This window comes from Pristiophorus japonicus, chromosome 1 (assembly GCF_044704955.1).
Source record: "Pristiophorus japonicus isolate sPriJap1 chromosome 1, sPriJap1.hap1, whole genome shotgun sequence".
In the NCBI taxonomy this organism is placed as follows: Eukaryota; Metazoa; Chordata; class Chondrichthyes; family Pristiophoridae; genus Pristiophorus; species Pristiophorus japonicus.
In genome coordinates, this window is record NC_091977.1 from 542,287,664 (window position 1) to 542,299,760 (window position 12,097).

Sequence of the window (12,097 nt, forward strand, 5' to 3'; positions counted from 1 at the left end):
GAAGTATCATTCGCCAATCCATCCCAGCCAATTCAAGTCTCATACCTTCAAAGTTAGCCTTCTTTAAGTTCTGGACCATGGTCTCTGAATTAACTGTTTCATTCTCCATCCCAATGCAGAATTCCATCATATTATGGTCACTCTTCCCCAAGGGACCTCGCACAACGAGATTGCTAATTAATCCTCTCTCACTACATAACACCCAGTCTAAGATGGCCTCCCCCCTAGTTGGTTCCTCGGGGGTTGTGGGGCTGGAGGAGATTACAGAGATAGGGAGGAGCCAGGGCCATGAACATCATATAAGAAATAGGAGCAGGAGTTGGCAATTCGACCCCTCGAACCTGCTCCACCATTCAATACGATCAAGACTGATCTGATCTTGGGATCAGTTCCACTTCGCTGCCCGCTCCCCATTACCCTTTACTCCCTTATCGTTCAAGAATTTGTCTATCTCCGCCTTAAATACGTTCAATGACGCAGCCTCCACAGCTCCCTGGAGGGATTTAAAAACGAGGAGAATTTTGAAATCAAGGCGCTGCTTAACTGGAAGAAAGGAGACATGAGTCTTCCAACGCAGCCTCCCAGCCGGTTACTCACCACTCGGTGGCCTCCTGGACATTGAAGATTCCAGCCTGCAATGCAGCCTGTACCCGCCTCTCCTCAAAACCCATCTCGTACAGAGCGAGGAAAAGATCATTAATTGTCTGTCAAAACACAAGCCAGAATATCAGGTTTTAAAACCAATTTGTTCTTGCACAAGAACATAAGAATTAGGAGCAGGAGTCGGCCATTCGGCCCCTCGAGCCTGCTCACCATTCAATAAGATCACGGCTGATCTTCGACCTCAACTCCACTTTCCTGCACTATCCCCATATCCCTCGATTCCTGGAATATCCAAAAATCGATCGATCTCAGCCTTAAATATACTCAACGACTGAGCCTCCACAGCCCTCTGGGGCTGAGAATTCCAAAGATTCACCACCCTCTGAGTGAAGAAATTCCTCCTCATCTCAGTCCTAAATGGCCGACCCCTTATCCTGAGACTGTGACCCCTGGTTCTAAACTCCCCAGCCCGGGGGAAACACCCTCCCTGCATCTACCCTGTCAAGCCCCTTAAGATTTTTATATGCATCAATGAGGTCACGTCTCATTCTTCGAAACTCTAGAGCATATCGGCCTAGTCTACTCAATCTCTCCTCATAGGACAATCCCCCCATCCCAGGAATCAGTCTGGTGAACCTTCGCTGCACTCCCTCTCCGACAAGTATATCCTTCCTTGGCGAAGGAGACCGACACTGTACACAATACTCCAGGTGTGGTCTCCCCAGGGCCCGATATAATTGCAGTCAGATATCTTTACACTTATAACAAAATCCAACATACCATTTTCTTTCCTGATTGCTTGCTGTACCTGCAGGTTAACTTTCAGTGATTGGTGTACAAGGAACCCAGGTCCCTCTGAACACCAACATTTCCCAATCTCTCACCATTTAAACAATACTCTGCACTTTTGTTTTTCCGACCAAAGTGGATAACGTCACACTTCCCCACTCCATTTGCCAGGTTCTTGCTCACTCAGTCAATCTGTCGATATCTCTCTGCTGCCTCTTTGCGTCCTCCTCACAGCTTATTCACCCACCTAGCTTTGCATCATCAGCAAACTTGGAAACATGACACTCAGTCCCTTCATCCAAGTCATTGATATGGATTGTGAATAGCTGGGGCCCCAGCACTGATGGTGGCGGTACCCCACTAGTGACAGCCTGCCAACCCGAAGGTGACCAGTTTATTCCGACACTCGGTTTTCTGTCCATTAACCAATCCCCAATCCATGCTACAATGCTGCACTGGTATTTTCCCCAAGCTGTTTATCCTCTTTCAACACATCGCACCGGAGCCAGGGTGAAGGAGGAACTCACAGCCACGGTTTGCAACCAATCGGAACATTGAGGGGAGCTTCACTCTGTATCTAACCCCCTGTACCTGCCCTGGGAGTGTTTGATGGGACAGTGTAGAGGGAGCTTTACTCTGTATCTAACCCCCTGTACCTGCCCTGGGAGTGTTTGATGGGACAGTGTAGAAGGAGCTTTACTCTGTATCTAACCCCGTGCTGTACCTGCCCTGGGAGTGTTTGATGGGACAGTGTAGAGGGAGCTTTACTCTGTATCTAACCCCCTGTACCTGTCCTGGGAGTGTTTGATGGGACAGTGTAGAAGGAGCTTTACTCTGTATCTAACCCCGTGCTGTACCTGCCCTGGGAGTGTTTGATGGGACAGTGTAGAGGGAGCTTTACTCTGTATCTAACCCCCTGTACCTGCCCTGGGAGTGTTTGATGGGACAGTGTAGAGGGAGCTTTACTCTGTATCTAACCCCCTGTACCTGCCCTGGGAGTGTTTGATGGGACAGTGTAGAGGGAGCTTTACTCTGTATCTAACCCCCTGTACCTGCCCTGGGAGTGTTTGATGGGACAGTGTAGAGGGAGCTTTACTCTGTATCTAACCCCCTGTACCTGCCCTGGGAGTGTTTGATGGGACAGTGTAGAGGGAGCTTTACTCTGTATCTAACCCCCTGTACCTGCCCTGGGAGTGTTTGATGGGACAGTGTAGAGGGTGAGATTGAATCAGGAATCAATGTGGTGGGGGGTCAGGGGTCAGTGGCGGGGTTCCGGGGTCAGGGGGGGGTTAAGAGGTCAGTTCCCGGGCCCGCTCTCACTCACCTCCGGCCCGCTCTCCATGTTGCTGCAGCCCGCGGCCTCCGCGCCCCACTCCCAGCACCGCGCCGCCCGGCTCCGCTCCGCTCCCGCCGCTAGGCCCCGGCAGAGGCCCCGCCCCCGGCCCGGCCCATCACTCATACAGGCCCCGCCCCCGGCCCGACCGTCACTCACACAGGCCCCGCCCCTGTCCCGGCCCGTCACTCACACAGGCTCCGCCCCCGGCCCGGCCCGTCACTCACACAGGCCCCGCCCCTGTCCCGGCCCGTCACTCACAGAGGCCCCGCCCCCGGCCCGACCGTCACTCACACAGGCCCCGCCCCTGTCCCGGCCCGTCACTCACAGAGGCCCCGCCCCTGGCCCGGCCCGTCACTCACAGAGGCCCCGGCCCGGCCCGTCACTCACACAGGCTCCGCCCCCGTCCCGGCCCGTCACTCACACAGGCCCCGCCCCCGTCCCGACCCGTCACTCACAGAGGCCCCGCCCCTGACCCTACCCGTCACTCACAGAGGCCCCGCCCCTCTCCCGTCCCGTCACTCATACAGGCCCCGCCCCTCTCCCGTCCCGTCACTCACACAGGCCCCGCCCCCGGCCCGGCCCGTCACGCACACAGGCCCCGCCCCCGACCCGGCCGTCACTCACACAGGCCCCGCCCCCGGCCCGGCCCGTCACTCACACAGGCCCCGCCCCGCAGCGCGCAATGATGCCCCGCCCCCGCTCACTGAGGCGGACAAAAGCCCGGGCCTGACACTAAATATCCGTAACACAGGTCCTCCCCCGGCCAGTCCTCACCGCACAGCACTGCCCCGACACCCACCGCGACCCCGGGCACCGCGACCCCGGTCACCGCGACCCACCGCGACCCACCGAGACCCCGGTCACCGAGACCCACCGCGACCCCGGGCACCGCGACCCCGGTCACCGACACCCACCGAGACCCACCGAGACCCCGGTCACCGAGACCCACCGAGAGCCCGGGCACCGAGACCCACCGAGACCCCGGTCACCGAGACCCACCGAGACCCCGGTCACCGAGACCCACCGAGAGCCCGGGCACCGAGACCCCGGTCACCGAGACCCACCGCGACCCCGGGCACCGCGACCCCGGTCACCGACACCCACCGAGACCCCGGTCACCGAGACCCACCGAGAGCCCGGGCACCGAGACCCACCGAGACCCCGGTCACCGAGACCCACCGCGACCCCGGTCACCGAGACCCACCGAGACCCCGGTCACCGAGACCCACCGCGACCCCGGGCACCGCGACCCCGGTCACCGACACCCACCGAGACCCACCGAGACCCCGGTCACCGAGACCCACCGAGAGCCCGGGCACCGAGACCCACCGAGACCCCGGTCACCGAGACCCACCGCGACCCCGGTCACCGAGACCCACCGAGACCCCGGTCACCGAGACCCACCGCGACCCCGGGCACCGCGACCCCGGTCACCGACACCCACCGAGACCCACCGAGACCCCGGTCACCGAGACCCACCGAGAGCCCGGGCACCGAGACCCACCGAGACCCCGGTCACCGAGACCCACCGCGACCCCGGTCACCGAGACCCACCGAGACCCCGGTCACCGAGACCCACCGCGACCCCGGTCACCGAGACCCACCGCGACCCCGGGCACCGAGACCCCGGTCACCGACACCCACCGCGACCCCGGGCACCGCGACCCCGGTCACCGACAACCACCGAGACCCCGGTCACCGAGACCCACCGAGACCCCGGTCACCGAGACCCACCGAGACCCCGGTCACCGAGACCCACCGAGACCCACCGAGACCCCGGTCACCGAGACCCACCGAGAGCCCGGGCACCGAGACCCCGGTCACCGAGACCCACCGCGACCCCGGTCACCGACACCCACCGAGACCCCGGTCACCGAGACCCACCGCGACCCCGGTCACCGAGACCCACCGCGACCCCGGGCACCGAGACCCCGGTCACCGACACCCACCGAGACCCCGGTCACCGAGACCCCGAACACCGAGACCCACCGAGACCCCGAACCCGAGACCCACCGAGACCCCGGACACCGAGACCCCGGACACCGAGACCCACCAAGACCCCGGACACCAAGACCCCGAACACCGAGACCCACTGAGACCCTGGTCACCGAGACCCCGGACATCGAGACCCCAGTCACCGAGACCCACCGAGACCCCGGACACCAAGACCCACCGAGACCCCGGACACCGAGACCCCGGACACCGAGACCCCGAACACCGAGACCCCGGACACCGAGACCCACCAAGACCCCGGACACCAAGACCCCGAACACCGAGACCCACCGAGACCCTGGTCACCGAGACCCCGGACATCGAGACCCCAGTCACCGAGACCCACCGAGACCCCGGACACCAAGACCCACCGAGACCCCGGACACCGAGACCCCGGACACCGAGACCCCAGACACCAAGACCCCAGTCACCAAGACCCACCGAGACCCCGAACACCGAGACCCCGGACACCGAGACCCACCGAAACCCCGAACACCGAGACCCCGGACACCGAGGCCCACCGAGACCCACCGAAACCCCAAACACCGAGATCCACCGAGACCCCAGTCACCAAGACCTACTGAGACCCCGGATACCGAGACCCACCGAGACCCCGGACACCAAGACCCCAGTCACCGAGACTCCTGTCACTGAGACCCCGGACACCAAGACCCCGGTCACTGAGACCCCGGACACCAAGACCCACCGAGACCCCACTCACCGAGACCCCGGACACCAAGACCCTGGTCACCGAGACCCCGGACACCAAGACCCCAGTCACCGAGACCCCGGACACCGAGACCCCGAACACTGAGACCCCGGACACCGAGACCCCGGTCACCGAGACCCCAGTCACCGAGACCCACCGAGACCCCGGACACCGAGACCCCGAACACCGAGAACCACCGGGACCCCGAACACCGAGACCCCGGACACCGAGACCCCGAACCCGAGACCCACCGAGACCCCGAACACCGAGACCCACCGAGACCCCGCACACCGAGACCCACCGAGACCCCGGTCACCGAGACCCACCAAGACCCCGGTCACCAAGACCACGGTCACCGAGACTCCGAACACCGAGACCCCGAACACCGAGACCCACCGAGACCCCGGACACCGAGACCCACCGAGACCCCGGTCACCAAGACCCACCGAGACCCCGAACACCGAGACCCCAGACACCGAGACCACGAACACCGACACCCCGGACACCGAGACCACGAACACCGACACCCCGGACACCGACACCCCGAACACTGAGACCCCACACAGAGACCCACTGAGACCCCGGTCACCGAGACCCACCGAGACCCCGGTCACCGAGACCCCAGTCACCGAGACCCCGGACACCGAGACCCACCGAGACCCCGAACACCGAGAACCACCGGGACCCCGAACACCGAGACCCCGGACACCGAGACCCCGAACCCGAGACCCACCGAGACCCCGCACACCGAGACCCACCGAGACCCCGGTCACCGAGACCCACCGAGACCCCGGTCACCAAGACCACGGTCACCGAGTCCCCGAACACCGAGACCCCGAACACAGAGACCCTCCAAGACCCCGAACACCGAGACCCACCGAGACCGCGGACACCGAGACCCACCGAGACCCCGGTCACCGAGACCCCGAACACCGAGACCCCAGACACCGAGACCACGAACACCGACACCCCGGACACCGACACCCCGAACACTGAGACCCCACACAGAGACCCACTGAGACCCCGGTCACCGAGACCCACCGAGACCCCGGTCACCGAGACCCCAGTCACCGAGACCCCGGACACCGAGACCCACCGAGACCCCGAACACCGAGAACCACCGGGACCCCGAACACCGAGACCCCGAACCCGAGACCCACCGAGACCCCGCACACCGAGACCCACCGAGACCCCGCACACCGAGACCCACCGAGACCCCGGTCACCGAGACCCACCGAGACCCCGGTCACCAAGACCACGGTCACCGAGTCCCCGAACACCGAGACCCCGAACACAGAGACCCACCAAGACCCCGGACACCGAGACCCACCGAGACCCCGGTCACCGAGACCTCGGTCACCGAGACTCCGAACACCGAGACCCCGAACACCGAGACCCACCGAGACCCCGAACACCGAGACCCCAGACACAAAGACCACGAACACCGACACCCCGAACACTGAGACCCCACACAGAGACCCACCGAGACCCCGGTCACCGAGACCCACCGAGACCCCGGTCACCGAGACCCCAGTCACCGAGACCCACCGAGACCCCGGACACCAAGACCCACCGAGACCCCGAACACCGAGAACCACCGAGAACCCGAACACCGAGACCCACCAAGACCCCGGACACCGAGACCCCGAACCCGAGTCCCACCGAGACCCCGAACACCGAGACCCCGGACACCGAGACCCACCGAGACCCCGGTCATCGAGACCCCGAACACCGAGACCCCGGACACCGAGACCCACCGTGACCCCGGTCACCGAGACCCACCGAGACCCCGGTCACCTAGACCACGGTCACCGAGTCCCCGAACACCGAGACCCCGAACACCGAGACCCACCAAGACCCCGGACACCGAGACCCACCGAGAGCCCGGTCACCGAGACCCCGGTCACCGAAACCCCGAACACCGAGACCCCGAACACCGAGACCCACCAAGACCCCAGACACCGAGACCACGAACACCGACACCCCGGACACCGACACCCCGAACACTGAGACCCCACACAGAGACCCACTGAGACCCCGGTCACCGAGACCCACCGAGACCCCGGTCACCGAGACCCCAGTCACCGAGACCCCGGACACCGAGACCCACCGAGACCCCGAACACCGAGAACCACCGGGACCCCGAACACCGAGACCCCGAACCCGAGACCCACCGAGACCCCGCACACCGAGACCCACCGAGACCCCGCACACCGAGACCCACCGAGACCCCGGTCACCGAGACCCACCGAGACCCCGGTCACCAAGACCACGGTCACCGAGTCCCCGAACACCGAGACCCCGAACACAGAGACCCACCAAGACCCCGGACACCGAGACCCACCGAGACCCCGGTCACCGAGACCTCGGTCACCGAGACTCCGAACACCGAGACCCCGAACACCGAGACCCACCGAGACCCCGAACACCGAGACCCCAGACACAAAGACCACGAACACCGACACCCCGAACACTGAGACCCCACACAGAGACCCACCGAGACCCCGGTCACCGAGACCCACCGAGACCCCGGTCACCGAGACCCCAGTCACCGAGACCCACCGAGACCCCGGACACCAAGACCCACCGAGACCCCGAACACCGAGAACCACCGAGAACCCGAACACCGAGACCCACCAAGACCCCGGACACCGAGACCCCGAACCCGAGTCCCACCGAGACCCCGAACACCGAGACCCCGGACACCGAGACCCACCGAGACCCCGGTCATCGAGACCCCGAACACCGAGACCCCGGACACCGAGACCCACCGTGACCCCGGTCACCGAGACCCACCGAGACCCCGGTCACCTAGACCACGGTCACCGAGTCCCCGAACACCGAGACCCCGAACACCGAGACCCACCAAGACCCCGGACACCGAGACCCACCGAGAGCCCGGTCACCGAGACCCCGGTCACCGAAACCCCGAACACCGAGACCCCGAACACCGAGACCCACCAAGACCCCGAACACCGAGACCCACCGAGACACCAGACACCGAGTCCCACCGAGACCCCGGTCACCGAGACCCCGAACACCGAGACCCACCGTGACCCCGAACACCGAGACCCCGGACACCGAGATCCACCGAGACCCACTGAGACCCCGAACACCGAGACCCCAGTCACCGAGACCCACCAAGACCCCGGACACGGAGACCCACCGAGACCCTGGTCACCGAGACCCACCGAGACCCCGGTCACCGAGACCCACCGAGACCCCGGACACTGAGACCCCAGTCACCGAGACCCACCGAGACCCCGGACACCAAGACCCACCGAGACCTCGAACACTGAGACCCCGGACACCGAGACCCCGGACACCGAGACCCCAGACACCGAGACCCCAGTCACCGAGACCCCGAACACCGAGACCCCGGACACCGAGACCCACCGAAACCCCGAACACCGAGATCCACCGAGATCCCGGACACCGAGGCCCACCGAGACCCCGGACACCGAGACCCACCGAAACCCCGAATACCGAGATCCACCGAGACCCCAGTCACCGAGACCCACCAAGACCCCGGACACCAAGACCCCGAACACCGAGACCCACCGAGACCCTGGTCACCGAGACCCACCGAGACCCCGGTCACCGAGACCCACCGAGACCCCGGACATCGAGACCCCAGTCACCGAGACCCACCGAGACCCCGGACACCAAGACCCACTGAGACCTCGAACACTGAGACCCACCGAGACCCCGGACACCGAGACCCCGGACACCGAGACCCCAGACACCGAGACCTCAGTCACCGAGACCCACCGAGACCCTGAACACCGAGACCCCGGACACCGAGACCCACCGAAGCCCCGAACACCGAGACCCCGGACACCGAGGCCCACCGAGACCCCGGACACCGAGACCCACCGAAACCCCGAACACCGAGACCCACCGAGACCCCGAACACCGAGAACCACCGGGACCCCGAACACCGAGACCCCGGACACCGAGACCCCGAACCCGAGACCCACCGAGACCCCGAACACCGAGACCCACCGAGAACCCGCACACCGAGACTCACCGAGACCCCGGTCACCGAGACCCACCGAGACCCCGGTCACCAAGACCACGGTCACCGAGACTCCGAACACCGAGACCCCGAACACCGAGACCCACCGAGATCCCGGACACCGAGACCCACCGAGACCCCGGTCACCAAGACCCACCGAGACCCCGAACACCGAGACCCCAGACACCGAGACCACGAACACCGACACCCCGGACACCGACACCCCGAACACTGAGACCCCACACAGAGACCCACCGAGACCCCGGTCACCGAGACCCCAGTCACCGAGACCCACCGAGACCCCGGACACCGAGACCCCGAACACCGAGAACCACCGGGACCCCGAACACCGAGACCCCGGACACCGAGACCCCGAACCCGAGACCCACCGAGACCCCGAACACCGAGACCCACCGAGACCCCGCACACCGAGACCCACCGAGACCCCGGTCACCGAGACACACCGAGACCCCGGTCACCAAGACCACGGTCACCGAGTCCCCGAACACCGAGACCCCGAACACTGAGACCCACCAAGACCCCGGACACCGAGACCCACCGAGACCCCGGTCACCGAGACCTCGGTCACCGAGACTCCGAACACCGAGACCCCGAACACCGAGACCCACCGAGACCCCGGACACCGAGACCCACCGAGACCTCGGTCACCAAGACCCACCGAGACCCCGAACACCGAGACCCCAGACACCGAGACCACGAACACCGACACCCCGGACACTGACACTCCGAACACTGAGACCCCACACAGAGACCCACCGAGACCCCGGTCACCGAGACCCACCGAGACCCCGGTCACCGAGACCCCAGTCACCGAGACCCACCGAGACCCCGGACACCAAGACCCACCGAGACCCCGAACACCGAGAACCACCGAGAACCCGAACACCGAGACCCACCAAGACCCCGGACACCGAGACCCCGAACCCGAGACCCACCGAGACCCCGAACACCGAGACCCCGGACACCGAGACCCACCGAGACCCCGGTCATCGAGACCCCGAACACCGAGACCCCGGACACCGAGACCCACCGAGACCCCGGTCACCGAGACCCACCGAGACCCCGGTCACCGAGACCACGGTCACCGAGTCCCCGAACACCGAGACCCCGAACACCGAGACCCACCAAGACCCCGGACACCGAGACCCACCGAGAGCCCGGTCACCGAGACCCCGGTCACCGAAACCCCGAACACCGAGACCTCGAACACCGAGACCCACCAAGACCCCGGACACCGAGACCCACCGAGACACCAGACACCGAGTCCCACCGAGACCCCGGTCACCGAGACCCCGAACACCGAGACCCACCGAGATCCCAGACACCGAGACCCACTGAGACCCCGAACACCGAGACCCCAGTCACCGAGATCCACCGAGACCCCAGTCACCAAGACCCACCGAGACCCTGGATACCGAGACCCACCGAGACCCCGGACACCAAGACCCCAGTCACCGAGACCCCGGTCACTGAGACCCCGGACACCAAGACCCCGGTCACTGAGACCCCGGACACCAAGACCCACCGAGACCCCACTCACCGAGACCCCGGACACCAAGACACCGGTCACCGAGACCCCGGAAACCAAGACCCCAGTCACCGAGACCCCGGACACCGAGACCCCGGACACCGAGACCCCGAACACTGAGACCCCGGACACCGAGACCCACCGAGACCCCGGTCACCGAGACCCCAGTCACCGAGACCCACCGAGACCCCGGACACCGAGACCCACCGAGACCCCGAACACCGAGAACCACCGGGACCCCGAACACCGAGACCCACCGAGACCCCGGACACCAAGACCCCGAACCCGAGACCCACCGAGACCCCGAACACCGAGACCCACCAAGACCCCGCACACAGTGACCCACCGAGACCCTGGACACCGAGACCCACCGAGACCCCGAACACCGAAACCCCGAACACCGAGACCCACCGAGACCCCGGACACCGAGACCCACCGAGACCCCGGTCACCGAGACCCCGGACACCGAGACCCACTGAAACCCTGAACACCGAGACCCCGAACACCGAGAACCCGAACACCGAGACCCACCGAGACACCGAACACCGAGACCCACCGAGACCCCGGACACCGAGACCCCGAACACCGAGACCCACCGAGACTCCGGACACCGAGACCCCGAACACCGAGACCCCAAACACCGAGACCCCGAACACCGACACCCCGGACACCGACACCCCGAACACTGAGACCCCACACAGAGACCCACCGAGACCCCAGTCACCGAGACACACCGAGACCCCAGTCACCGAGACCCCAGTCACCGAGACCCACCGAGACCCCGGACACCAAGACCCACCGAGACCCCGAACACTGAGACCCACCGAGACCCCGGACACCGAGACCCCGGACACCGAGACCCCAGACACCGAGACCTCAGTCACCGAGACCCACCGAGACCCTGAACACCGAGACCCCGGACACCGAGACCCACCGAAGCCCCGAACACCGAGACCCCGGACACCGAGGCCCACCGAGACCCCGGACACCGAGACCCACCGAAACCCCGAACACCGAGACCCACCGAGACCCCGAACACCGAGAACCACCGGGACCCCGAACACCGAGACCCCGGACACCGAGACCCCGAACCCGAGACCC

At 64.9% G+C, this 12,097-nt stretch overlaps 2 protein-coding genes across 2 annotated transcripts in view; one reads left to right on the forward strand and one right to left on the reverse strand.

The window, feature by feature from the left end:
- The window catches only part of LOC139261566 (uncharacterized), a 98,776-nt gene extending 95,925 nt beyond the window's left edge, over window positions 1-2,851 (reverse strand). The window contains exons 1-2 of the mRNA XM_070877072.1: window positions 2,717-2,851; window positions 598-704 (exon numbers count right to left, since the gene is read on the reverse strand). Coding sequence (XP_070733173.1) covers window positions 598-704; window positions 2,717-2,851 — 242 coding nt within the window. The remainder of the gene's footprint in view (window positions 1-597; window positions 705-2,716) is intronic.
- The window catches only part of ankrd29 (ankyrin repeat domain 29), a 1,085,233-nt gene that overhangs the window by 720,416 nt on the left and 352,720 nt on the right, over window positions 1-12,097 (forward strand). The window lies entirely within an intron of this gene.